The 27,581-nt window shown below is 53.5% G+C and overlaps 1 protein-coding gene across 4 annotated transcripts; it reads right to left on the bottom strand.

Annotated features, from left to right (window-relative positions):
* Positions 1-149: 149 nt before the first annotated feature.
* Htra3 (HtrA serine peptidase 3) lies at positions 150-27,238 on the bottom strand. Of its 4 annotated transcripts, XM_021654915.2 has the most exons (9): positions 26,395-26,925; positions 18,362-18,461; positions 14,987-15,209; positions 13,840-14,034; positions 13,226-13,258; positions 11,673-11,787; positions 3,413-3,461; positions 2,016-2,111; positions 150-1,205 (listed from the first exon to the last, which is right to left on the bottom strand). In XM_021654915.2, the coding sequence occupies exons 1-9, from the start codon at positions 26,795-26,797 to the stop codon at positions 1,040-1,042; spliced, it is 1,380 nt and encodes a 459-aa protein (XP_021510590.1). In that variant the 5' UTR covers positions 26,798-26,925; the 3' UTR covers positions 150-1,039. The 4 variants fall into 4 exon arrangements, with proteins under 4 accessions (XP_021510590.1, XP_021510591.1, XP_060221433.1 ...); XM_021654916.2 differs by lacking the exons at positions 150-1,205; positions 2,016-2,111; positions 3,413-3,461 and adding an exon at positions 3,472-3,761 and having other exon boundaries at positions 26,395-26,931; XM_060365450.1 differs by lacking the exons at positions 150-1,205; positions 2,016-2,111; positions 3,413-3,461 and adding an exon at positions 9,722-10,411 and having other exon boundaries at positions 26,395-27,238.
* Between the last annotated feature and the right edge of the window lie 343 nt (positions 27,239-27,581).

The raw sequence follows: 27,581 nt of genomic DNA, 5'->3' as shown, positions 1-27,581 counted from the left end.
CCACAGCTGCAGGCAGCTCTAGTGTGTTCCATGCCACTCATGTTTGACACTGTACAGACCTGGAAAGGCCACTTGCAGGTCCTCAGGTTGGCACCAGTGATGTACTGCAGGGAAGACCCCAGCTAGTGCTGGACAAACACCTCTCTGGCTGGTTGCTATGTGCTTGTAAACTTTAATTTCGTACAGTAGAGAAACATACAGTACAAGCAACATGGGGAGGGGGGTGTAATTTTACAGCAAAGCTCACAAATACAATTGAAACACTAGGGAGAACGAAGATGCCCTTGGGAGCCTGCAGGCTGCTGTGTCCCGAACTGCATGCAGAGGTGAAGTGGCTCAGTCCTTGCACCTCAGGCAGGTACCAACTCCCTCTTTGGCCACCACGTGGTCAGCTTGGGAGAATGAGCAGTCAGGGTTGGAAACCCTGTGATCATGACACTTTGCTGCTACCTGCCCGCCTGGACCAGCGCAGGGCTCAGCTCAGCAGTGAGGGATGTTCACCTGCTCCAGGTCAGGACCCTGGCTTTTCCAGGGGACAGTTGCAGGGTCTGTCCTCTGGGGATGCCAGATGGCAGGGCAAGCAGCCCCTGTCTTACCATGAGGGGGTGCTGAGGCAGTTGGAAGCCTGGTGGTGTCAGGAAAGTACCTGTGTGACAGGGAGAGGTCTAGGCTCTGGGATACAAGGGAGAGGAGGTGGGCTGGGAGCGAGGTGGGCCTTCCTGAGGGCAGGGGTGGGAGGCTGGGGAAAAGACAGACTTCCAGGGAAGTCCCCAGGAGCCTTTAGGTCCAGAGAAACTCAGACAGTAATATCAGGAGCATCTGGTCCAGGGGACACTGTGCTTCCTCTAACTGCAACTGGAATTCAGGGTCAAGGCTGAAATCCAGACTCCTGGTTAGGCCCAGCCTCAGGCTCAGCCCTGGACTCAGAGAGGAGACTGCTGGCCCTGCTGAAGACCAAGCATCCCTTTGCTCTGATCTCATGAAGGTTGGGACCCCCACCTTCTGTGGGCGTTGGCATGGCACCAGAGAAAAGTAAGCCTCACATGACCACCTCAGGCCTGATGCTGAACAGGAGGTCATCATTGCCCCGCCGCACCTCCAGCAGGAGTGGGGACTCGTTCAGGACTGCCTCCTGCAGCTCACTGGAATCCGCCAGGGGTCGTCCATTGACTTTGACAATGATGTCACCATCTTGGATGCCACCTCTGCCAACCAGGAGAAAGACGGTTAGCACGCACATACTCTCAGGGTTCAGGCTGGGCTCACTGAGCTCAGCAACAGCAGTTTGGCAAAATAGTTTTGATAAAGCACATGGTGGCTAGTGATGTTCAAACTGTAGAAAGAGAAGCAGATCCATCTCCCCAGAGCAGCCTGTGGGACCCCTCCAGTTTCCAGAACCACAGTTTAAAACCACTGATGTGACCTACCGATCATGGCATAGATGAGATAGAGGCCAGAGTACCAGGGTGTACTCACATGGGTTACACAGCCTCAACTCATGGTGTTCCAATACTTAACATTGCTTTGTTTGGGTTTTGGTGTCCTTCTGATCCTATTTCACAAATACTGAAGGTACAGGCTTATGCCACCATACCAGGTCTCTACATAACATTTCTGTAATTCTTGATGTCTTAAAAACAAAGCCTTTTTCTTATTTCACCATGACAAAGTCTCTGCGCTAGGGAGTCAGCAAAAAAAAAAAACATGTCCTTTATACAGATAAGAAAACTACAGAGCCAGTTCTTTCTGGAGAGAGTGGCTTGGAGTCCCTGTCTCGGCTGCAAGCAGGGACTCTTCAACCTCTGCATCTCCAAGGAAAGATCCCTCTGCGCCAAGGACAGGCGTGGCCAATACTCTCAGGGATGGTTCATCCCTCCTGTGGCTCGGAGGAGAGGCCAGACTCCACAGCTCCTTGCCAGGAGGCTTGGGGTCACATAAGGGCAGTGAGGAGTCCTAGCCTACACCTCCCCCCACGCCTGGCAGTCAGCAGCTCTGTCTCTGCTGGTGGAGCATACCTCTGAGAAGGTGAGTTGGGAACGACCTCTTGCACATATATTCCGCTGCTGACTGCTGGAAAGTCTGGGTTGGCGGCCTTCTGTTCCTCCACCAAACTGGAAAGGCAGTTTTGTGTCAGCATCCTGCCTCCGGCCCAGCTCCCTGGCATGGGGTTGCCGCTCTCTACCGCCACCCAAGCTGGACAGCCTCCCATGGACTCCCGGAACACCCTGAGCCCCATGAGATGGTTCTGCTCAGTGGCCAAAATGGGCTACGAGGGTGGAGAGGGGGCAGCTATATGGGAGGACAGGCTATAAAGGGTGGTAGCGGGAGCACAGATGGATGGGCGGATGGACAGAAGGCATGGAGAAATGGAGAATGGTTCAGTTCATGGAATGGACAGAGAACACTGGACAGACGGCAGGGGGATGGTTGGTTGGAGAAACACACAATTTAAAGATGAGTTGGTATATTGGTCTTAACTGCAGATTATTTAAATTTTGCTCCTTAGACTGACGGCTACTGAAGCAGGACAAGTGAGTTACGGTGGTTGGTGACTATCCTGAAGTTATCCCTGGAGCTTCACAATGTAGTAACTTCCTTCACAACCCTGGACCGTCCTGTCCCCCTCCTCCCCACTCCCTTCTTTAGCACTTCCATCCTGTATTTCCAGGCACCCGCTCCTTTGCTCTGAACCTCTACCAGGGCCAGAGCCAAGAAGTGAGTGGGAACATAGTTATCTCTCTGGAACTCACAGTCAGGGTGGCAGGCAGAGTGAGAAGGATGCCTGACAGGGCCATTCCAACACCGTGGGGCACCTCAGTGCTAAAAAGAGTAGGGTGTGCAAACAGGGGGATGCTTTCTCACATGAGTGGCCTGTGGAGATAGGGACACCAGCCACCGGGACACTGGAAACAAGGACTTTGTCACTCTACTTGATCGGGTATCTTAAGATGAGGTCGTAAACCTGGGTAGCTCTGATATCTAGTGACTGGCAGTTTGGGGCTTAGACACAGGATGGAGGCCATGTGGAGATGGGTAGGGATAAGGGACATGACAGCCTGCGGAGGAATACCCACAGCCATGAGGAGTCAGGAGATACAGAAAGGATGCACCCTGGAACCTCCCAGAGTAAGACTCATGGGCATCTGATTTCAGTCTCTGGCCTCCAGAACTCTGAAGTAATATATTTTGGTTGTATTAAGCCATCCAGTTTAATTATTTATTGTAGGGGCCCCAGAAAGAAAATTTCAGAGGTTTCCTGGCAGAGGGGCATCTAAATAGAGTTGTGAAGGAGCAAAAGGAATCCATCAGACAATGGTCCGACCCCTCTAGCACCTGCCAGCAGCTGGGTGTAGTGGTCAGCATGTGGAAGGGGTTTGTGGGAGGACAAAGAGGTGTCACCCATGGCATTCACCTTGGTGTGATGGTTCGCATCCGGATGCCAATGAAGCGCTTCTTCCAGTCTGGAAATGGAACAGAGTGGGCTCAGTTAGGACACATGGTCACTGAGAAGGGAACCCACAGGAGACTCAGTAGGGCCTGGAACCAGCAGTCATTTTGCTTATGAGCAGGGGCCTGGAGCTGCCTCGTCCTTGTGATTGCTCTCTAGTCGGGCAGGTGGCTTCAGTCCTCCCACCTTTCATTTGAACCCTCACCTTTGCCCCCAGCTGAGCTCCTTCCTCTCTCCAGCTCCTCCAGCTTTCTCACTGCTGGTGCCCCAATGTCCTTGCTGGGGCTTGAACTCATGCCTCTCTCTGCCCTCTCTGTAAATGCAACATCACGTGATAATGCCCAGAGAGCACTGATCAGTGAGGTGAGTGCAGCTTTCAAGGGCCTCCCCAAACTCTCCCCTCTCCTATTTCTCCCACCCCGACTTCTGGCTGCTCAGGGATGGGTTCTGAACCCAAAGCAAGGCTTGACACCTTTCAATTTCCCATTTCGCTAAAATTCCCTGAACATGGTGGAATTAAACCAGAAATCAACAATACAAAGAGTCTATGAAATCCAAATGCCCAGGAAGTAAATGGTAAGAAGCCATCTCCAGAGATGAAAGCAAAAGGAGAAATGAGAAAATAGTTTCAACTACCTAAATGAAAATATCCCTAACCAAAAACTTTCAGGGTACAGAGGCTGTTCTCAGAAGCAAAGAGCATAAGTAAGCATCCATGTCAGAACAAAAAGGCCTCAGGCAGGTGAGATGGCTCAGCAGGTAAAGTGTGCTTGGGGACTTCAGCCTGATCCCCAGACCCCACAGAAAGGTGGAAAGAGATAACTACTCCACAAAATTGCTCTGTAAGCTTCTATGTGCATGCCATGGCACACATTGTCTTCCCTCAGAAATAATAAAAATGTTAAAAAGAGCATTTATTTTTATTTTATGCACACAAGTATTTTGTCTGTATGTTTTGTGCATCACATGCATTCAATGCCCATGGAGACCAAAGGAGGGTGTCAGATCCCCTGGAACTGGAGTTAGAGCTTCCTTGTGGGTGCTAGGAATCAAATTCAGGTCCTCTGCAAGATCAGTAACCACTCTTAACTGCTGTGCTATCTCTCTAGCCCCAGCCAGACCAGTGACTTCAGATTCCTTTTGAAAACAAGAAAAAAAGTGGCCACATGAAACTCAAAGGGAGCAAAAGAAAAGGTAAGAATATGAATCAATAAGCTGTAAAACAGCTCAGCAGAGAAATGAATGCATCGAAAGCCATTCCTCTGAAATCAATAAAGTAGACAAATCATTAGCCAGGATGAACCTAAGGAAAAGACAGATAGTAACCAGTGTCAAGAATTAGAGAGAAACTGTTGCTGCAGAGCTTTAGGGACCTCACAAGGCTGCTAGGAGAGCTAGCCACTGCTGCAGTCCATGCATTCCACCACTTAGAGTCTGGAAAACCCGAAACACTTACATCCGTTCAAGAAGAAATGAATGTCACAAAGCCCTTCATCTAGTAGAGAAGGTGATGAGTGGTTAAAAATCTTCCCGGAAAGAGCTCAGACTCAGATGATGTTGCTGCTAAAACTGGCAGGCGGTTCAAGAAAGAAACGGCCCAGGTTCAACAGGTGCCTCCAGGGGAGTGAAGATGATCCTGGTGTTTCCTGACCAAACCCAGAAGTTAGAGCAACAACCTCTTGTCTTCATAGAGACAGAGCTGCTTCAAACCCTTGCATTAAATCAAATCCAACACACAAAATTCATAATGCATCAGGGCTGAGAGATTTTGTCCATGCATGCATGGGGTGGTTTAACATTAAAAGATCAGCCCGATTTAGCATAGGTCTGTCATCCCAGCTACTCCAGAGGCTGAGCCAGAGTGGTAAGTTCATGACCTGCCTGAGGAACAGAGTGAGTTCAAAGCCAACCTTGGTGATGTATGGAAACCCTGACTCAAAACAGAAAGAAGACTGCTGGGAATATGCCTCAGTGGTAGAGCATGTATACAACCTGGGTTCAGTCCCCAATACCTTAAAATTAAAAAAAAAGACAAAAAGACAAAAATTAGCTAATTTAGTTATGTTGTAGACTAAAAAGGGAAAACCACACTATGAGCCAAAAAGACATGCAGAAAGCACTCGGCAAAATCTCACACTGTGTACCTACAAAGAAGCTGGAAACAGAAGAGAAGCTTTTTAACTTAAAAAAAAAACAACAACAAACTTTGGCCAGCAGTATGCCCAATGGCAAGGACTGAATGCCTTTTCCTGCAGGGACTGGACAAGGAAGCCTATTCTCCAAACCTTTATTCTTCAATATTGGGGATGCAGGTGGACCGTTCAGATGGAAAATGAAAGAACTCTCTCTATTCACAGACCACACACTCATCTACATAGAAAATACAGCGAAAGCTACCAAGAAGCTACTAGGACCCATGGATTATCAAGTATTGAACATACCAAGGTCAAGTTTGCTTGTAGATCCTGGTAGCAGGCCATCAGATTGGCCTGGAGACTGTATACTCAGTATAGCATATGCCGAGAAAAGCCAGACGCTGCGATTCTGGATCTGAGGGTGCAACACTGTTAAAACACCAATTCCCCCAAATTCTTTGACAGAGGCACTGCAGCCCACTCAAAATACCATCAGACTTTTGATTTTCTTCCACAGAATTGAAAAGCTGATTCTCAACTGTATCTGGAACAGAGGAGCTCAGAAAGCAGAGATGATAAGGGACAGCAGAGTGGGAGGGCTCAGACCACTGGCCCTCAGGACTTCCTGGGAGATCTGCAGATGCTAAGCCATGAGCACTGGGACAGGATGACCAGTTGATAGAAGAACTGGGTTAATTAGTTTTGTGGTAAAGCTGGGAAAACACTTAGGTGGAGAAAGGAATGTCCTTTGAGCAAATGGTGTCAGAATAATCCATTATCCGAAGCAAATGATTAATGAGTAGCAGCGTTGCTCAGAGGAGTTGGGTTGGCCATAGAAGACTTTAGATTCTACTTGAATCACAGACATACTTAACCTGTAGTTCTGAGGCTTGTGGGAGGATCTGTGGGGTGGCTGGAGTAGCGCCATTGTGAGCTAGGACTCTGGTGGCTGGTGATGCCAGGCGATGGAGTAGTGGTGGGGTCAGTGCAGATCTACACTGGAAGGTTCTTGCAGATGGGTGGCAGAAGGGCATAGGACTCAGGGAGGGTGAGAGGCGCCCTAAACTGAGGACTCAGCAGGTTGGGTGCAGGTACAGTGCTCCTGATATTCATGTGATATCCCATAAGCACTTGCACAATCAGCTCATGCAAGGAGCGGCTGGGAGGTGAAGTGGGGAGTCCAGGGCATCACTGTGGATGCCGCCTAAATGTGGAAACCTGGATCAGGACAGGATGAAGCCCGAGCCCTAAGCTTAGGTGTACAGGATACCCCTCCTTTGACACCTTCCTCCTCCACTTGGCCTGTAGCTCAAGGCCATGTTAAAAAAAAAAAGCACAAAACTTCGGCTTTCCATAGGTGTGGGGAGCAGGGCCTCATGTCTTTCCTGTGAGGGGTGAAACCTGGGACTACTTTTGAGTTCAGGGACATCCTTAGATAGGGGGTTCCCATTGCAGGTCACCGACCACAGAGGCTGGATATTTAGACACACTGATGGGGTGAGATACAGAACAGAGGGAAGGGAGGTGTCCTGTCGACTCTCTAAGGCTAGTGTAATTGTAACTGTCAGCCCTTGCATCCTGTCCCTAACTCTGGGGAAATCCCTTCTGTAAGGCACGTGCAGCCCAGCTGGAAAGAGACTAGCACAGGTGGGAATCTTCACTTTGTCCTCAAGTACCCCCATCAGCAACAGAATCACCAGCTACGGGGGGGGGGGGGGGAGAGAAGAGGCTTATCTTAAAGGGCTGAGATAGCTGGGACCTGAGAATGTTCCGGACCTAGAGAGCCGTGGCTACAGTAAGTGCCATCTTCATGCACCCCTCCAAACAATGTCAAGGGCAAAGCCCCAGCCAGAGCTTCACACATGTGAGGGCTCATTCTGAGGCAGGTCAGAGGGGTGCCTGCTCCTAAGAGGAAGCAGGGAACACTGATGACATTATTCCCATACAGGTTCCTTAGTGTATGCAGATTTTAGTGTTTCTGGGCTCGTTCCTTCTTTAAATAGGGCAAGCTTTTTGGAGCAGGCCATTCAGTCCCCTGAATAACATGACAGGTCCTTCTGACTCGAAGCCTTGAGCGGGGGTGGGGAGGGGAGATGCTAGGGGTGGGGTGGGAAGGTGCATAAGCCAAGCAAACCCTTCTTTGGCAGCCAGCATAGCTGTTGTGTACACTCCGCAGTCCTCAGGGAGAGCTCCACTCCAGCTGCAAGAACCTCTGCAGCCACAGCTGCAGCCGGAGCCCGGAGGGGTGTCTCGTTGCAGTCAGGCCAGCTCCAGAGAGTTCTGGGAAGCCTCACTCCAGCCTTGAGGAGCCTTGGTGACCTCCAAACAACCCTGTCCACAGATGCAGATGCTTTAGCACTGGAGGCAGCAATCTTCAAGAAGTTTGGGGCGGGGTGGGGCGGGGGTGGGTGGGTGGGAGAGGAAGCACCTCTCCAGAGGGAGCTGTCAATCACAAACTGCATGTGATTGGCAGAAAGCGGCTGCTCTCATGAGAGGCTTGTGGACAGAAAGCTGTGCTGTGATTGGTAAAATCCTACCAAAGTCTTTCCTAGCTATATAAGGACACATCCCTCTAGCCCCTATAAAGGCTTTTTCCTGCCTGGTCTTTTGCTTACTTCTGATCATTATCACAAGTAGAATGGGCTGAACTGGTTGCACAAAAAGCAGATCAAAAAAAAAAAAAAAAAAAAAAGAAAAGAAAAAAGTTCCCCAGTCTGGTTGGCAGCAGCTGAGAGTTCCAGAGAGCCACTAAAGAGCTATAGACCCTGACACCCGAAAGCTGTAGCCCCAAGAGGGAGCCGAGAGTTCCCGAGAGCCACCAAGAGATAGAGACTCTGACACCACCTGAAGCTCTGCAGAGTTCCAAAGATCAACAGAGGGTAGACTCTCAAGGAAGACGGTCAAGACACAATACTACAGACTGAAAGACCATGAAGAACCCAGAGAGGGGCAGAGGATCACAATCTCTAGATGTAGAGAGCGGTGGGGAAAATTGACAAGCAGAGGGTTCCCACACCCAGAGCTTTGGAGAAGTAACTCTTGGACCTTTTGAAGCTCAGTCTGTGAGCCCCTGGACCTAGGGACTATCAACACTAAGGGAACTGCCCTTTGCTTGTCTGTGATTTCTCTTAGGTCAAGGCAAAGGAACCTCAGCCAACTGTCTGTGGCAGCTCCTCAGCCTCTGGTTGACCCTGTCCCTTTTTTCATAACATCAAGCCTGTCCCTGGCTCCCATGCCACCTCTTGCTTTTTGGTAAATCCCAGTGCCTCAACCTTCAAGCAAAGCCTGACTCAACCATGAGAAGGTGGCTATACCCTGATGTCTCCTTACCTCCTCTAAGCCACTGACCCCTGCCCTGCAGCCAACTTGTCTAACTTACCATTACCTCCAATGCCCCCAACATGTAGCCCATGTAGATCCTCTGCTCTGAGCTCAGCACCACCCCCACTGGCACCCTGGAATTTTGGGCTATCCTGCACTGCCCACAGCTGGGATAGGCACATCCCCCATTTCCTGAGCTCCTCCACTCCCCTTCTCTCCTATCCAGGCTCATCATTCAGATGTCATATAATTTCAAGGTTCTCTGGGTTTCCCTCCCGACATGAGGGAAGGCCCAGTGGGCTGTGTTCTCAGCCAATCATGCCTTTGCCATTGACTCCACAGCTTTGGGAAGGACCTGAGGCTAGGTCAGACCTCTGAGTTTAAGACTGGTTTATCTTCAGTTGTCAAGGTTCCTGTTCCCTGAAGGATGCAGAGAGGCACAGCTGAACTGCTGCTCTGCTCAGGGCCTAGCCCAAGATCCTGCTCCAGACCCTACCTCTCTGGTGGGTCCCCTGTACTACCTTGGCCCACCCACCTCCTCATCTGGGACTCCACAAGGCAGGGGAAAAGGGAATCTGTGAGCTGAGGAGGCAGGGGGTCTTTGGCCCTGCCCAAAGCCTTCCTCTCCTGTTACCCAGAAGCTCCTGGGTCACAGCGGAGGGGGCAGTTCCCTTGAACAGTATTGCTCTGGTCATATCACTCCATAATCTGAAGGCTGTCAGAGGCCCCTGCATCCACCCCTGGATGAGAAAAGAGATGTACTCAATGCCTCCCTGATATAATAAAAGGAATGTGTTAAATAAATTAGAGTGGTTGGGTTCAGATAATCTGATGCTTTTATTTAAAAATAGAAAAGCATAAATAAGCACAAATTTCAAAAGGACTTTAAGTCAACAGACTCCACTTAGCTAAGCCTCATCAGACCCTCAGATGACGGGCGCTGTCTTTGCGTGATAACAGAGCTCTAGGGATGGGGGTGAACATTTTCCCAGAACCCGGGCTGAGCGACTAGGACAGTTGCTTTGCAACAGAGGGGCAGATTTGGCTCCATGGAGTTCTTGTCTGAGAGTAGAAGAGAGAATGAAGGGACAGGAGGCCACTGGCCCATTTCCAGCCTAGCAGTCGCCCACGGGCCAGTATGTTTGGATGGAGCTTCAATCCCATAAACAGGATAAACCGGAAAGCCTTGATCACTAGAGGAAAGGGCCAAGGCTACCAAGGATCCAGAAGCCCTGGTCTGGCTCCGAGCTTCCTACCAGCAAAGAGAAAAGGTGGCTAGTTCCCCTTGTTCACCAGAAGGTGCCTCGGATTCCTGGCAGGGACAGGCCCTGCCTGCTGCTCTCTTCTTCACATAGGGCCGCTCGGAACAGAATGAGGCTCCTCAATTGCAGTTCTTCATAGGACCAGTCTCGGCTGTACTGGGGTCCGTGTGTGTGGCTGGTGGGGCCGCAAAAGAGGGGCGAGCAGAAGGAAGGCTCCTGCTCTCAGTGCAGTGCTGGTGAGAGGGCTACGAGGAGACAGGGAGGCAGTGTGAGGGTATGGGCGGCAGGGCGGGGTCAGGCCTGGGCATGAGCCAGGAGGTGGGTGTGGGAGACACATGGCAATTGACAGCTCACTGGGCTGAATGGGAAGGTGGGGGCCCTCAGGAGCCTGAAACTAGAAGTGTGGCTCTTTTCTGCACAGTGGCCATGATCATCAACTCAAAAGCTTAGTGTGCTTTCACCTAGAGAGCTACCTTGTCCTTAGCAAGCCTTCCATCTAGAGGGATGCAGATGGCCACCCAAGAGGGCAAGAGAAACTGTTTAGACTGGGGTGAGGGGATCGGGACTGGTAGAAGGTGACTTCCAAGGATTGGGTTCTTGTGCTTTGCCCCCTTGGAACAGAGGATACCCTACTGGGCTGACTCATAGGCTGAAAAGAGTACTTAAGGATGGGTAGATGAATGGGTAGAAGTGTGAATGGATAGGAAGAAGAAGGATAGGTGGATGAGTATATGGACGAATCCATGGGTGGGTGGATGAATGACTTGGTGTGTGTGCAAGTAAATGAGTAGATAGGTGGATTAATGGATGGATAGATGTGTGGGTGGACGGATGCATGGATGGATAAATAAGTGAATGAATGGGAAGATGTATAGATGGATGGATGGATAGATGGAAAGATGAATGAGCAGGTGAATGAATGTATAGATGAGTGGGTAGACTGGTAGATAGATGAATTAATGGATGGGTATTGGATGGATGGATGGATGGATGGATAAATTGGTAACTGAATAAATGAGTGGGTAGTTAAGTAGACAAACAGGTAAGTGGATGAATGGATGGAATGGTAAATAGAATGGATAGGTGGACTGGCATACCGATGAATGGGTAGATTGGGGAATGGATAAATAGATGAATGGGTTGAGTGTGTGGGTAGATGAAAGGAAGATGGATGGATGGATGGATGGACAGGTAGGTGGGAGGAAGGAAACAAAATTTTCTGCCAACTAAGAGGAGCCCTGGAGGTTCAAGCTTGGATAGTGGGACCTGGGGAGAAGCTATCTGGAGGAGCAGGGGTTGAATGTGTACATGAGCTGAGAGGAATGGAGGAAGGCCCTAAGAGAAGCTGGAGATGAGATGCCCTGGTTTGGGGTGTGTGTGAGGGGCCTAATCTAAGAGTAAATATGGTGTATGTAGCCCCTGCAGATGGGCCCTGGCTAACCTGAGTGAGGCTGGGCCTCATCCTGGGGGGCCCTGCCTTACCTGCCCCTCTGGCGAGTTCTTTACCTTTTACGTGCTTGTTTTGAAACTCGGAGAGGAAGCGCGTGATGCGATCTGAAGGGATGGCGAAGGAGATGCCAGCTGCAACCTTGAGTGTGTTGATGCCAATGACCTCACCGTCCTGGGCAAAGCAAGCAGAGTATAGTGGTTACTGGGGGGGGGAGGGGGATGCAAGTACACCACAGACTGCTGCTGAGCTGGGTGTGAGAGCAATCTTTCCAGAGGCAGAGCTGGCTGTCAGTGTCCCACTGAGATGCCCCAACCAGTCCCCAGCTATCCTGTAAAGATGAATCTCTGGGTCACATCGGGGTTGGTGACATTACCCCAACCCTGTACACCTCCAAATCCTGGGGTTTCTCTGTTCTACCCCTGGAAAAGGCTTCTAGAGAAGTTGTCAGGTTGAGCCTGCCTCTCCAGCTCCAGCCCTTCTGGTCTAGGAATCAGTGTCCACTGTACCCAGAACATCATCTATTCCCATCAGAGCCCTGGGCCCTTTCTATCCCTTCCTTACAAAAGCAGAGACCAGTGAGTGGGCCCAGGGCAACACCCCATAATCTGTTTTGAGCTTGGGTCCCACCCTGCCCGGCTTCACGGGGCCAATGCAACCATAGCAGGAGCTGCCCCTGCAGTGGGACCCACTCCTGGACAGGACCCCTTTCAATAGCCTGGCCATGGGAGAGGCACAGGGTACTCGCCTTAGACAACCTAGCCAGGGCTTTACTGGATTGTCAAGGAACCTCTTTGCAGCCAAGGACAGAAACTTAAGACTCTATCCCAGGCCCTACCACACGAGCCACTCTCCATCAGCAACCTTACTTGGAGAATCACCAGTGTGGATGAGGCAGTCAAGTCACCTGAGTGCCAGCAGGACACAGCCCCAACCCACAGGCTGCCGCATTGCTGTGTTCTCCTGCCCTGGCAGCACACCCATGTGCTGTGTCTTGCCCTTGGCATTCCCTTCCCCACCTATCCCTTCATCTCCATACCCTAATGTTCCCACCCCCTCGTCTGTCTCAGTGGTGAGTCCTGTGTCCCTTCAGAACCTCCTCAGACACTCACGTAGCATGCACGCTACGTGTCCATCAAGTGTGGACACTATCCACTCTGTGGATAGGTTCCCTAGGGGCAGGCTGTGCCACCTTGGATCCTGGATGAACCTCCTGCCCTATTCTGGAAAAATCTCAGCTGGGACGGAGCTGATCCTGACCCTAGAACAAGGAGTAATAGAGCTCATGGACCTGGTCTCTCCTCTCACCGGAGATTATAACCAAGGACAGCGAGGTCCAGGGTGGTAAGAGCTTGCTCTGGGACCCCATTACCCAGTGCCACCGGGGAGCACATGGTCCCAGCTTGGCAACCATTCTCACTTGTTTCTAAGGATTCCAGGCAGCATGGGCCTGGGGCTCAAGTATTCCTGGGCCTCCAACCCAGCCACACTCCTGACTTCTGGATGTGCAGTTCCTAGAGCTGCACTATCGGGCTTGTCCCTATATCCAGCCTGTGCCTCTGTGTGAGCAAAGCCTCAGACAACCAGACACTGCACTTTAGGGAGCACTTACCAGGTTCACCAGGGGTCCCCCAGAGTTCCCATACTGTAAAGGAGGAAACACTATATTAGCCGTGCCACGAACCCCCTGATGATCCCCAAGCTCTTTCCCCCACCACTGACTCCAGCCAGTGATAAGATGGGTCACAGACATTGACTTCCACTGCTTTGGTGCCCATCCCACTGACCCTCCAGGTTTCTGCAAAAACCATGTGCTTCTGTGCCTCAGCAACCCGCCAGTTGTTCGGTACCTTCAGGACAGGCCACGTCTGAAGTCTGGTAGTCTCTACAGACATGAACGACTCCAGCTAGCAGTCATGGCGGACACAGGGGTACACACAACAGCACCCAGGCTTGGAGCTGTGTGAATGTGGTGGTGCCATCCATCATAACCTTAATGCTAGCAAGGTGACAAGCTGTACAGGGCAGGCTAAGACTTTCCAGGGGTATGACCGGGCCACCCCTTCTCTGCCGATGTTGAAGGTGACTGTCTCAGGGAGGCAGTCACGCAGTGAGCACTCTACCTGAGGTAATGAAAGGCCTTCCTAGATAGTAGTGTGCTGAATGATGGGACAGAGAGCAAGCTGGTCAGATGCCGCTGAGGTCAGCCTTACCCACAGGACTCACATTGATGATGGCGTCTGTCTGGATATAGTCCATGTCTGAGTCCCGGAGGCCCAGCTCCTTGCCATCCCGCTGGGCAGTGCTGACGATGCCTGTTGTCACGGTGTTCTGCAGGGCAAAGGGACTGCCAATGGCTACCACAAACTCACCAGGCCGCAGGTCTGCCGAATGACCCAGGAGCAACACGGGGAGCTTTTTCTGGAAGGAGAAGGGTGGTGTGAAAGAGTTGGAGGCTGAGACCACGAAGAGGGATCCTGTCAGGCTGGTTTCTGGAGAGGAAAGAGGCTATTCACAGCCCCGAGACCAGGGTGAGACATGTCTCCACTGTGAACTGAGGCCAGGCCAGCAGCTGGCTGAGACTGGAGCTGGAGTCCATAGAACCAAGGCTTATCTTAGGAGGCCAGAAATGTCTGTCATGAGGCGGTACAGAGCATACAGGCTGGGCCTGGCCTCTGACACTGTTGAGCCCAGGGGTTTGTTTGTTTTCTGAGACAAGGACTCTTTATGGATTCCTGCCTAACCTAGACCTAGAATTCACTCTGTAGATCAGGTTGGCCTCAAACTCTCATTCCTAAGTGCTGTGGTTAAAGGCCTGTTCTATTGCCCAGCTAAGCCTGAGATTTGGTGGTGACAGATTGCTCTTCAAGTTGGCTTAATGCTACAGACACAACCAGGCTTGGACCCAACAAAGGCACCACAGGGAGGGGTATGTAGCTCTCCAGAGTCCTGTCAAGAACTTTGGAACCCTAACAGACACAGGGAAGTTGAGACCATCTCTGGCACTCTAGGTACCTGAACACTGTATTTCACATAGGAATATAGGAACCCCCATTGCCATCCTAGAGCCATGCATTGGTGCCACTGGATGCAACAAAAAACAATTTGAGGAAGACTTGCATCTAGGCCTGGCAGGCTTCTTGCCACTGTTAGCTGGGACCTTAGATGTATGATCTAGCATTGCCGAATCACAGTTTCCCCTCAGATTCCAAGTGATGAGAATTCTAATCTGCCCAAGGCCTCTTAAGATTCTAGAAGCTGTTGTGGCCCTGGCACAGGTCTGCCTTGGTGGCCACAGTAGGTGTGGGCACAGGGGTGGAAGGTGTGGATGACTTCCTTTGTGACAGGGACCCCCAGATGGGAGTCCACGCACCTTGGGGTGGATTACGATAGTGGCGATGTCAGACTTCTTGTCAATGTCCTGGATGGTGGCCTCATAGGCATCCCCGTTCTGCAACTGCACCTTGAGCTGCTGCCGGCCCGAGGCAGTGTTGGAGCTGGAGACCACGTGGGCATTGGTGATGATCAAACCCGCTTCTGACATGATAAAGCCCGAACCACTGGACAGTGGCACGTTTCGGCCAAACAGAGGGTGTCTGCACGGGAAAGCACAGTGGATGTTCAGGGTAAGGCCTTAGCCGGGGGGAATCAGCATGGCGGAGGTAGCAGAACCATGTGGAGTGAATGAACACAGGCTTGGGGGACCACTCCTTACACCGCCTGGGCTTTGAACAGAGGTTGACACTTGTGGGTGTGGCCTTGGCAACACAGAAGCTGGAGCCAGTTCATGGCCATAAAGCTGTGACCGTCACCTCTGGTCTGCAGTTTGCTGCAGAGAAAGACAGTACCTGTTAACATGTCAGCGTGCACCAGCCCACAGTGGCACCAACGCCTGACGGCAGGGCCCTGGAGACAAACAGTCAGGACTCTAACTGCCAGTCCAACCCCACCTATGACCTAGCTGCCCTCGGGGAGGCTCTGTAAACCTCTGAGACTCAGTATTTTCATCTGGGAAATGGGCTGTCTGCTTATGGTGCCTTGGCCCTACTTTCAGGATGAGAGGGGTAGAAGGTTGATGCAGCTTGGAACCTTCCTCAGGGTGACATAGAAAAGGACACAGGACGTGAGGACACTGAGCAGATGAAGGAGCACAACGTTTCTAGCACTCTCAAGTATGTGTCAGTCTTTTCAAAATGTCACATCAGCCTGCAGGACCAGGGAAAGCAGCAAACATCCTATGTGCTCTCTGGAGCCAGGGACAAGTTCATTCAAAGTTCATGGGAGATCTGTGGGTCTGGTGTCCCCCAAACAGACTTCCAGTCCTGACCACAGTTCCATGAGTGTGACCTCCTAGGTCTCTGCAGGTGTGACAGGGATGTGATATTCTGATGCAGCTGGGGTCCTATGTCCGAGCATCAGTACCCTGAGAAACAGGAAGCTGGAAGAGGCAGGAGGGGGGACCATGGAAAACAGGTGGGAAGGATGCCCTCCAACCCGAGGACACCTGGAACCACTATTAAGATGGCTAAGTGGTTAAGAGCACCACCTGCTCTTCCAGAGGTCCTGAGTTCAATTCCCAGCAACCACAAGGTGGCTCACAACCATCAATAGTGAGATCTGACGCCCTCTTCTGGCCTGCTGGTGTACATGCAGGCAGAACACTGTATACATAATAAATAAATAAATCTTTAAAAAAAAAGTGGGGGTGCATGCTGACGGGCAACCTCCAGAGCGGTAGGAAATGTGCCCCAATTGTTTAATCCTTGTGGGGCTCTGTGACTTGGTCCTAGGTGATGACTGCTGTACAAAGCTGTCCAGGGAGTCTGAGATGCGGGTCAGGCAGGAGGAGGCAGGGCAGAGCAGGGCTCCCACCACGTCAGGCCGCTTAGCATCCTGCGAGGTCACTGCGGCATTTACGGCTAGTTTCCATCTACCAGCCATGTCTCTCTGAGAAGCCCCGCAGGCCTGCTACACCCAGCTCCTCTCTGGGCTGCAGGCAGGACCCCCCCAGGTCCAGGCTTGTGGCTAGAAGGCTCTGTGCTGTCTGCCCCACCTGGCTTTGCCCACCCAGGAAGTTTTGCCTCTGCAGGCCAGATGTCACTGCTGCCAAGCTGCCTTAGCCTACCATGAGCCAGCGCAGGGCTAGTGCCCCAGGCTCTCTAGGGACACACGGACCTTCCTCAGCACCCTTTGGCTGAGACAGCCTCATGGTGCCTCTATTGGTAATTTTCTCAATGACATGTCTCCGATTTTACCGCAGGGCAGAAGACAAGGCCAGGGAAAATCATGTATGACAGGATGGTGCTGTGCTCCAGGATCAGACAGCCTGGAGTCAAACCCCAGTCCCAGGTGTGATAGGACGTGTGTGTGTGTGTGTGTGTGTGTGTGTGTGTGTGTGTGTGATGTATGTGTGGTGTGTATATGTGGTGTTTGTGTGATATGGGAGTGTGTGTGGTGTATGTGTGTGGTGTTTGAATGTGATGTGGGAATATATGTGTTGGTGTGTTTGTGTGTGTATGTGGTGTATGTGTGGTGTTTGTGTATGGGGTGTGTGTGTATGTGTGTGTGTGTGTGTGTGTGTGTGTGTGTGTGTGTATGTATGTGTGTATTCAGTTTAGGCCTTTGTTCCCATCTCCTGACAGGGAGAATTCAGAACTGCCTCCAAGGCTCAGGGGCAAGTTAACAGGAAAAGCCTTGCCATGCATAGGTCCAAAAGCTGTCAGTCAAAGCAGGAACCCAGCAGGCAGAAGGGTTCCACAGTCCACAGAGGCTGAGTCTCCAGGCATCTGGCTTTCTCTTCTAAGAGCAGGATGGCTTAAGAAAGCAGACTCAGAGCCTACTTGGTCCGGAGCTCAGGGTAGACCCCGGGTGAATACTGCTCATCCTCCCTTCACACACCCTGCCCCCATCTCGCCACTGTTAGGCTCTGGCTCTCTTAGTGGGCGGGAGGTTGAGTGGTCTGACACACAGCTGGCCCCAGAGCACAGAGGGAGGGATGGTGATTGACATTGGTAGCCAGGCAGCTCCACACCGGAGTCAGACTAATAAGCCGGTCACCAGCTTCCCTGATCCCTATCAGGTGGGCTCCTGTCTGGCTTCAGCAACCCAGCTGGCTCTCCCACCCAGCTGCAGGGCGAGAAGGGTGGAGGCTGTTGTGTCTGGAGTCCTAAGGCCCTTGCCACCTCCGGCTTCTCTCTGGGGGGTCTAAATTGAGACTTCAGGACCGGATGTGAGTGATGGGGCCTCCGGTGGTGTGTCCAGAAGGCAGGGCCTCCTCATCCAGCACAGACATCTCTGGGACAGAATACTGGGTGTGGGAGGAAGGAAGGAGGCTCCACCCTTGTCTGTAAAGAGAGATCCTTCCAGGAGGCTAGACCACACAACACACAGTGGGCCTCCTCTCTCGTGCTTCCCTATTCACCCACCTCAACTCAGTCCTCCCCCACCCTCCCGATGAAGCCTCTCTCATGCCTGACCCAGACACACTTGCCATGTTTAGAGCTGTCACCTCAGTGGGACTGTCCCCCGCTTCTCTCTAACTCCTAGACTCCTGGGGGCACACTTTAGGCTAACCTTCAGCCCCCGGATACCCCAAATTCCAACAGACGCTACTTATCCCGCCCCACCTGTTGCTATGTCCCTGGCTGCTGGAATGAGGTCTCCTTTGAGTGGCAGCTGGCAACAAGGCAACTAGGCATGACTAGGAAGCTGTGGAGCAACTGGGGGTGGGGCGGGGTGGGGCACCCACCTCAGGAACAGCTCTATATGGACCACGGCTGGTGCGATCTTCTCCACCACGTCGGCGATGAAGTTGAACTTGTACCGAGGGCTGGTCAGCTGGTGGAGACCTGCGCTGGCAGCAAGGACCAGTGAGATCAGTGAGATCTGCTGGCTTCCAGCAAGCCCCTAAGCCCACCGTGGAAGAGGCCCAGCTGAAGACCCCTGCCTGGACTGAGAGCCGATGTCAGCATGCTCTGTACCCCATTCCCCAGAAGTGCAAGGGTACCCAGACATTGGGGGTGGTGGCCCCTACCCTGGAGAATTAGCTGGGGCTTCTGGGATTGAGCCTCTGCATTTTCCCACTGGACTCTTCAGTGTTTGGCAGGAGTCTTAGAGAGGTTTGGATCTTTGCTCCCAGAAGCACAGTACTAATGCTGGGGACCAGTGCCCCTGGACCCTTGCCTGCTCCCATGTAACAGCAGTGTGTTGAAGAGGGGACTCTCTGCCTCTCTCTGCCTGAGGGCCAGGGTACTGTTAGTTAAGGACACAGTGAAAGCCCCTGAGGCCTCCTCTCCTGAGCCACCCCTATCTGGCCTCTGTGAAGCCTTTCCTCATTGGGCGGGCTATAGATTCCTGAGAGCACCCCGCCTTTGTCTGACTTGGCCATAGCCCAGGCCTACTTGCCAGGCAGTCAGTCCCCAGAACCTTCATCACTGGCTCTGATTTCAGCCGCCATCAGCAACAGGGCTTTGGCTTGCCAGGACCACAGGCCAGAGGCATGTGGGTGACAGGAGCCTGTACTGAGACCTCCAGGTCCCGTCTCTGACACCAGGCTGCTTGGTGGTGCTTATGGGAGCTTCCTGGGCTCTAAATAAGCACAGGGCTGAGAGCGGCATACAACTGGGCTCAGCTGGACCTGCTGTCTTCTAGCTGTGTGGCCTGTAACAAGTCACTTACCCTCTCTGGGCCTTGACTTCTCCATCTGACAAGTGGGACTGAAAATGACCCCTCCTGGGGCCTGGGTGAACTGATAGGGATATAAACAGTGACATGCCCTGTCCCAGGAAGCCATCACTTTCTGAGACATGTCCCAGGAAAACATGCCCATCGCAGCAGTCATAAGAGGGGTGTGGACCACGATGTAGGCTCTGAAACGATTGTGGGGTATTGCTGTCCCCGCACACAGCCTGACAATGTCTCTGACTCCCAGGGTGGCAGGCTAAGGGGAATGGAGCCTCAATAGTAAAGGTGGGGAAACTGAGGCTAGCCCAGTCTTTGGTGCAGTTAACCCAGTCACACCTGCCCACAGCCTTTGTGAACCCAGGCCTGGTGTCAACGAGCAGTGAGTGAGGGACAGCAAGTGACCAGCCAGGGATGAAGAAGTGTGAACAGGGCGGGGACAGATGGAACCCAGGGTGAGATGGGGCGTGCAGAGGGCTCCGGTACAGCCAAAGCCATCTACTGCCCCTGACTGGCCAGAAGTGATCAGAGAGGTTGTCTATGTGGATTGAGCGCTGGGCCCCGCGTGTCTGTGACCAAGGATGAGGGAACACTCTCCTCCTCACAGACAGCATGGAGAACATGAAGAACCTTGTCTTCTCTACTGCGGAGTCCATCCCAGGGCTTGGCCCTTCCAGGACCCACAGGACCCTCCCCAGGTTCTGCCCACCTGTTCTGCCAGGCTCACTATGGGTAGTGGTAGAACTGAGGCAGGAGCTAAGGCATGATAGATAAGTCCCTGTGCCCCCAGGCTGCTTGGGCTCTGACCTGCGGCCTTAAGCCAACTGGTAATCCCACCATGATGCTCCTCCCATCTCAGGCCATTTGTCATTCCAGAGTGAGGAACTGATCTTCAGGGCCTTGTCAGTTAGGACTATTCATGTTGGGTAACTGGGGAGATGCCAAGGCCTGGAGCAAGGGCCCAGGATAACACGCCCTATCCATGCTGACCATGCTCAGGACCACAGAACAACCAGTGAGGTACTATACATGGGCCCATTCCCCAGCACTCGCGCCCCACACAGGAGACATGTTTGGCTTACCCCACAGCCCAGCAGTGACTAGCACAAGCAGCCCCATGAGCTTCCTGACAAGAGGAAAGAGGAGGATGCAGCCACCAGCTAGAACCTCCTCAGCCCGGCCACCAGCTTGGAACCCAGGCCCCAGAGCAGCAGCCATGGCCCATTTTACAGCCCAGAAAACTGAGATTGAGTATGAATGCTATCCTGGCATAGCAGGCCTACCCCTACCCCAGGTCAGAGAACCCTGCAGTCTGCCAGACATGGCTCTTTAATCCAGCCCCCACTCTCAGATGAGTCACCATGAGTCACATAGAGGGCCCCAAGCCCCCACCACAGGCTTCCCACATAAACTGGCCTGGCTGGGCCAGGAAACAGCTCTGTTTATTTGGGGTTTCTTAACAGCCCCACCCCCATGCCAGGCCGGGCCAAGTTTTGAAGGCCGTAGTCTCAGCACACTCAGCTGTTGGCGCTACTTTTTGTTTTGTTTTTGCTGTTTTTCAAAAATAAACCGAATCTGAAGGCCCGGAAGTTCTGTCCGGCAGCCTGACACAGAGCACAGCCATCAGGGCCAGGTGTCTGGGGCCTCAAGAAGAAAGGCAGGTTGTAAGAAGTAACCCTGGGGATGGAGGGGGGGAGCTGGCCTCCGGGCTCCACCTCCAGCAGTCCTGCCTAAGTGAGAGTCGGTGATCCTCAAGCTCCTCAAGCCGGGTGATGAGCTAGCTCCAGACAGCCACAACTGCCACGGAAGAGATGGGGACACAAAGGCACAGGATGGGAAAGGGAATGGCACACTACAGGGGAGCCCTAAAACCGTTACCGAGGCTGTGTACTGCACATCCAGCCAAACAGGGAGCCACACCCATACCCGCCAGAGGTGTACAAGACACAGCATGGACAAGCGTGTGCATTAGCCCAGCCAGCGCACTTAACGTAAAAAGGAACCTGGTTCTGATCCCCATGTCTGGCTCTTCAGTGGTGTCCCCAGCTCTGCCACTTCATAGAAAGACCCCCCAAGTCTCCTAAATCCACTGTGCCTCCGTTTTCTTACGGTGGCATCTCTCCCTGGGACGCCAGCCAGGTTTGTGCCAGCTTGGTGTGGGGTGAGGCCTAATGGGGTTCAGCAAATAAATGTCGACATGGCATATGTTTCCTGCTCAGATGAGGCCGGGAGACCGAAGGCGGCATTGAGCACCCCACAAGTGCCCGTTTTTACTGCCCCTTTCCACTCAGTCACAGGTGGAAGGGCATTCCATAAGCAGAGCTGGGAATCTCTGTGAAGTGGTAAGAATGGCCTCGCAGTACGGTAGCGAGCAGGCAGCACCTCCTCCAGGACTTGGCTCAGCCAGCAGAGCCTGGAATTTCACAGCCGGAGGCGCCAGGCTGGCCCTTCGCCAAAGGCAGGTCAGGGCTGGGCTCTCCTGGAAGCTAACCAGCTGTTATACCTCCCGAGGAGCAGCACAGAGCTGGGGGGGGGGGGTTGTGCCTAGGTTTAGGGGTCTGGCTGCGTGTCTTGGGCAGGCCACCTGAGCTTTCTAAGCCTTGTTTCCCAACCTATAAAACAGCCGCCGAATCAGCCTCGGAGAGTTCAGTGAGGCCGATGCTGGGCCTGGTGCCCTCCGCCTGGTGTGCTGTGCGCCTTGCAGCTGGGCTAGCGCCCAGGGCTGTGGCTGTGAAGGAGAGGTGGTGTGTGGCATCTGTGCTCCAGGTTTGGCAGCTGCCCTCCCCTGTCTTCCATTCCCTGGGCAGGACCTGTGTCTGAGGGCCACAGACGGCAGCAAGGCCCCCCGGGAACCACAGACGGATCTTCAGCTGATGTTTGTGACCAGGGGGTTGTGGGTCACTTAGGGACAGGCAAGCTTTTAGAAGAAGGAAAAACTGAACTGATCAGCCACCCAGGCGGGAAAGCTGAGGCACGGCTGAAGCTGTAGGAGCCGTGTTCTCTGCTCTCTGTTCACTTCCAGGGCCAGCGCAGCTTGGGTACCCAAGCACCGAAATACTCGAAAGCAGTGATTCTCAACATGTGGGTGGTGACTCCATTGGGGTCGCATATCAGATACCCTGAATATCATGCAGTTATGAAGCAGCAATGAAAATGATTTTATAGTTGGGGTCACCACAACTTGAAGAACTGTATTAAAGGTCGCAGCATTAGGAATATTGAGAACCACTGTCCTAGAGAGGCTCCCTGTGAGGGGACAAGTGTGACCTTAGGGTTGGTGCCCTATTGGCCTTGGTCTTGAGGAATGGAGGATTGGCGCATATGGCAAGGGGGCTGTGTGTACAGAGGCAAGTGACCCTCGGTACAAGAGTCTAGCTCTAGAACTGGGACAGAGGAGGTGAGGCCTCTGAGTACAGGGTCTGGATATTCTGGAGCTTCAGCTGGACGTGTCCACGGCCTGCAGGCCACTCTGGTGCCATGGATATACAGGCAGAGCTTGCGGTGTCCAGGCATGTATCTGTGTCTGTCATGTGTCTGTCAGGTGTCTGTCATGCATGTAGTTGGGGCATACAATGCTTCTGCAGTCCCAAGAACAAGGGCTTGTGACCGCATTGTATTTCTCATAACTTAACCACCTCTTCACCAGTGTCCTCTAGGGCAGGCAAGCTCCTCATGGGGCTCAAGGACCATGGCATATCAGACCAGCAATAGGGAGTCGGAGGACCAGGGGTAAGCTCCCCTTTACTTTGAAAGCGCTAGGGAGGCACACTTCACCATCTTTATAAGATACCTCAACATTATTCCGTGATGAACTCAAGGCTTCAGACGTGGTGGGAAGAGTCTGAGACACATGACCCTAGGAGCTCTGGCGGCCACCTCCCTCAAAGCCCAGACTGTCCATCCCAGCCTGCTGTGATAGCTGCATAGGCCTGGAGCTGACGGTGAAGGCCAGGAAGGCTGCCTGCCTCACTGTCTCCAGAGCTCCCACAGGCTAGGGGGCACACACAGACTTGATGGTATAGGGCACAGGGTCAGCAGGTCAACCACCGTGATGAGTGCCATTCTGTCTAGGGAGCGTTAGCCTCACACAGCACCATGGCCACCTCTGCATGCCCTGGAGGTGGATGAAGAAAGGGACCTGGCTGAGACAGAGCTTCTGAACTCACACTTCATGAAGCTCCTCCTTGTACCAGGCCATGACACACGATCCTACCCACTATCAAACAAATACGTAAAGCCGCTGGAACCCTGCCAGTCCTCACCCACAGTCATGCTGCTGTCCAGTTCTGCTGTCCCAGCAGGCAGAGGGGCAGACAGAGGCCACATCTTCTTGCCTGGTTAGTCTCAAATGCTGAATTCCAACCCCCTAGAAGCTGCTAAGAGGAGTGAACACAAAAGCCAACCAAAGCTCTTACATAAACAAACTGGGAGAGGCTGGCTGGGCCTTGCACACTAAAAGCTGCCTATTAAATCCGTGTGGGAACTGCCCCAGGGCTTCCAGTTCTGAGCTCCAGTAACAGGTGTGTGTCTAATGCCACAGAGGGGCTGTGGTACGTGGACTCCAGGGAGCCAGCAGGCAGCCACCTACAAGCAGATCCCTGAACACAGGTCATCCTGGCAAAGGGACCCTTCTCTTGAGAAGGCTTTTCTACCATGCAGGTGGGATTCGATAGCTTCCATCACTCCCGATGAAGCCAGCTAACAGGGACCAGGAGAGCTCCAGGGAGCCATGGGCCCAGACGTTTATTTAACATCACCAACTGTGTGCAAGCAGGTGCTGCATCCCCCCTCCACTCCCCTACACACCATGAGGTCCAAAGTGAGCAAGAAGCTGAGAGGACAGGCGTGCGTGTGTGCGTGCGTGTGTGCGTGCGTGCGTGCGTGCGTGCGTGTGTGTGTGTGTGTGTGTGTGTGTGTGTGTGTGTCAGGTAGTAGAAATGGGGCCTGAAAGTCCAGCTAAGTATGGGGGGGGCAATCTTGGAGAGGGCCTTGTTGGTAACATGCAGGACAGACTGAGCAAGGTCACCTGGCTGCTAGGGAAAGTGAGGCAGGAGGATAAGGGAGATGGAAGACAGCAAAAACCAGTGCTGGCTTGGTCTCCCTCTGCTACCCAATCTGTCCTAAGCCCCCACTACCACAGAAGCCTCCTTCTCGGACATCACCCGCAAGCGGGGCTCATCAGCTCTCCCTGGCACCAGCACATACATGAGTTCAGAGCATCTGGGCCTTGTGGTTTGCGGTCAGGCTTATTAGTGACCACACTCACAGTGGACAGGAGGTGACGACAGGTACGTGGTGACGGAGGCCGAGACCTCAGTGTCCTGGGGCAGTGTTGTCAGCTGAGCTGGCAGGAGCTGGGCTGCTACTATCTCTTCGAAGTACTTAGCAACAGGGAACTGGACCAGTCTCCATCCATATGTGGCACTCACACTAGCGTGTGAAGCCTCTGTGCGTCGGGAGATAGCAGCCTATGTGAATGATGTCTCTGGACCATCCAGGTCAAAGTGGGCAATGGAGAGGTGTCAGCTTCAAGGTCACTGGCCCTGGCTAGCTGTAACCATCTGACAGGAATGGATACTTAAGAAGACCGCTTGTGCCCCTCCATCTGGCTATCAGACTACTGAGACAATGGGCCCTGAGACACTGGAATTTCTCCAGGAATCTCATGCTGGGAGAAGGAGAAGAAAAGCTGTAGCTAATGAGAAGGATGCATCAGGCCCGCTCGCAGGAGAGGCTGGATCTGAGACAGCGAGGGATCAAGGATGGGCAAGAGCTCCTTGGTCATACATACTTCTGACTTCTGTCCCTCTATTTAAGCCTAAGCGTCATGTTGGTACCCTTAGATGGACGTGGGAAGCTGTCACTGGACTTCTTTGTTCCTTTTCCCAATGTGGCCACATTGCTTTAATTGGCCCTATGAGGAAGGGTGGCGGAGCCCGGCTTGTTAACATCTCTGGTAATGCGTCCTTCCTCTCTGTATTCTGTGCCTGCCAACTGCCTTGGCACCTTGAGCTTTTGTAGTGGTCAGTGCTCTAGCCTAGATCTTGGTCTCTGCTCTGCCCAGGCCTCTCTAACCTCCCCCATCTTTGCCAGGGAGCTCTATTTACCGTCTCAAATTCAACATCTCTCTTGGGGGCCTCACCCCACAGCAGCAATAATACACTCAGGACAGGAAGTAAGACTCGAACCCAGCATGCATTGTGATGGGACTAAGTATTCCTTGCATGCGTCTCTCGCAGGCCTGTCATCAGGACATTCATGGATGAGTACCCAGAATCCAATGAAGCAATTCAACTAAGGACAGCGGGTCTATAGAGCCCCAACACTTCAAGGTCTATAGATCTTGCCAACACTCTCAGCCACTTCTCCCGATCTGAGTGACGGTGGATACCTGCGTGATCCTCAGGCTGAGGATCTTCCTCCTCTCTCCCCCGACTCTGTTCCCTCTAGCGTCTAGAAGTCTCAAGAGTACTAACGTGGTCTGCTTCGTGCCGATGCAATGCTACCAGTTCAGAGACAGGCAGGCACAGAAATTGCTCACACACAAATGGCTCAATTGGGAAGAACAAAACCCACCGCCATCCCTGCCCATCCCTGCTCCGAGCCTGATGCTAATAGTATCTGTCACATGGGAGACGAGGGAAGGGTGTATCAAACACAAGCAAGATAGCAGCAGAGCAGCCCAGGTGCCTGGCCACTCTGAATCCCCGCAATGACAGACAGCAGGGCCTAAAACGGGTACACAGAATCGGCACCCAGCACACCCTGACAGAAGAAAACCCCAAGAGCTGAAACTGAAGACAGAGGCCAAACAGGACTGCTCGTCACTCGTTCCCGTCTAAACTACCGGAGGATTCTACAGGAGTGTGGCTGGGTCGGAGCCCCGCAGTCCACCGGACACTACCAGGTTGCTACACTAGGTTTCAATTCTAATTTGTTCTGTGGCTTTGGGGACAGCATTTACCTCGTGGGGGGTCTCAAATCTCCACCTAGGAGGCCAGAGGATAGCCTGAACTGTTCCTAAAAGGCTGCCCAGCGGGAAGATTCCCGTTGGGCCTCAGTTTCCCTGGAGCAAGGCTTTGGATGAGCGGGGGAGCTTACCCGAGGGGCAGGCGCCCTTCTGCAGCTGGCGCACCGGCGTCCCGGAGATCTGCAGCGCGCGGCGGCTGGCGGCCTGCAGCGCGCACACGTCGGCATAGGTGTGCCCGTCCGTGCCACACACGGCGTGGGTCCAACGGCAGCGGCACACGCCGCGCACGCACTCCAGGCTGTCCCCGCACGGCGAGTCCAGGGGGCGGCCGCAGGGCTCGCCCTCGCTGGCAGCGCACACCAGGCAGCAGTTGCAAAGGTCGGGCACATAGCCCCCGGGGCAGCGCGGGCTCGGACAACGGGACACGTCGCAGCGCGCAGGGCACGGCGCCGCCGGGGGCTCCCGGGCCAGCGCCAACACAGCCAGCGTGGCCAGCGCGCCCAGCGTGGCGGGGAACAGCGCGTGCGCCTGCATCGCGGTGAGACAGCGGCGCGGGACCCGCGGGGACACCGAGGCCCGGGAGGCTCAGGCGCGCTCTGGCCCGGAGAGCAAGGGCATGGTTTAGGGAGTGACCCGGGCCTCCCCTTTGCCTCCAGTCCGCTGGCGTTTAAAGGCCAAGGCCGCCCGCCCTTCGCTGAAAGGGGCGGCCCTGTCCGCCGCCTGCCCCGCCCCGGCCCCACGGGACCCCGCCCCCGCTGGTGGGGACCCACCCGTCGCCTCCTGCACCCCGCCTGCCTGGAGGGGGTGCACTCTGGGTGACAGGTCTACAGGCTCCTGGTGAAGGCCTAGGGAAGGGGAGCTTCCTCCGAATATCCCAGTCCTAGCCTGGGACCACTACGCCAGAGACAGGAACAAGTCCAAATTCTTTCCTCAGCTCTCCTCCATAGAGGTATCTATTCCTCCTCTACCCTACTGAGCAGGGACCTAGGCAAGGCTCCAAACCTAGACCCTCTCTGCTCCAAATCACTCTCCCTGGGGACATCTGCTTTCGGGTTCACCTCCTACCTCAGGGTTGTTGGAAGTGCCAGGATGTCAGGCAGAGCAGGAGCAGGAAGCACCTGCCTCAGCTTTCCCCCATACCTCACGGTGCCTCCTCATGCTACTTCAGACCTAGACCAGGCAGCAGGGTGCACTGGTGACAGACAGGGGGTCCAAGTTGCTGGCAGTTGAAGCTTCAGGAGTCAGAGGACCCAACAGAGGCTCCCCAGGAGGTGACCCTAGATTGCACACACAGCTCCAGGGGCTGGAGAAGCTGGTC

Source organism: Meriones unguiculatus, chromosome 12, assembly GCF_030254825.1.
Source record: "Meriones unguiculatus strain TT.TT164.6M chromosome 12, Bangor_MerUng_6.1, whole genome shotgun sequence".
In the NCBI taxonomy this organism is placed as follows: Eukaryota; Metazoa; Chordata; class Mammalia; order Rodentia; family Muridae; genus Meriones; species Meriones unguiculatus.
This window is presented reverse-complemented; position numbering and strand designations above follow the sequence as displayed.

Coding starts and splice junctions, on each gene's coding strand:
- Htra3 (XM_021654915.2), bottom strand. CDS start 26,797: ATGCAGGCGCACGCGCTGTTCCCCGCCACGCTGGGCGCGCTGGCCACG. Junction 18,462..26,394: donor GAAGGGCGCCTGCCCCTCGG/GTAAGCTCCCCC, acceptor CTGCCAGCGCAG/GTCTCCACCAGCTGACCAGC. Junction 15,210..18,361: donor CATATAGAGCTGTTCCTGAG/GTGGGTGCCCCA, acceptor TTTCCCGTGCAG/ACACCCTCTGTTTGGCCGAA.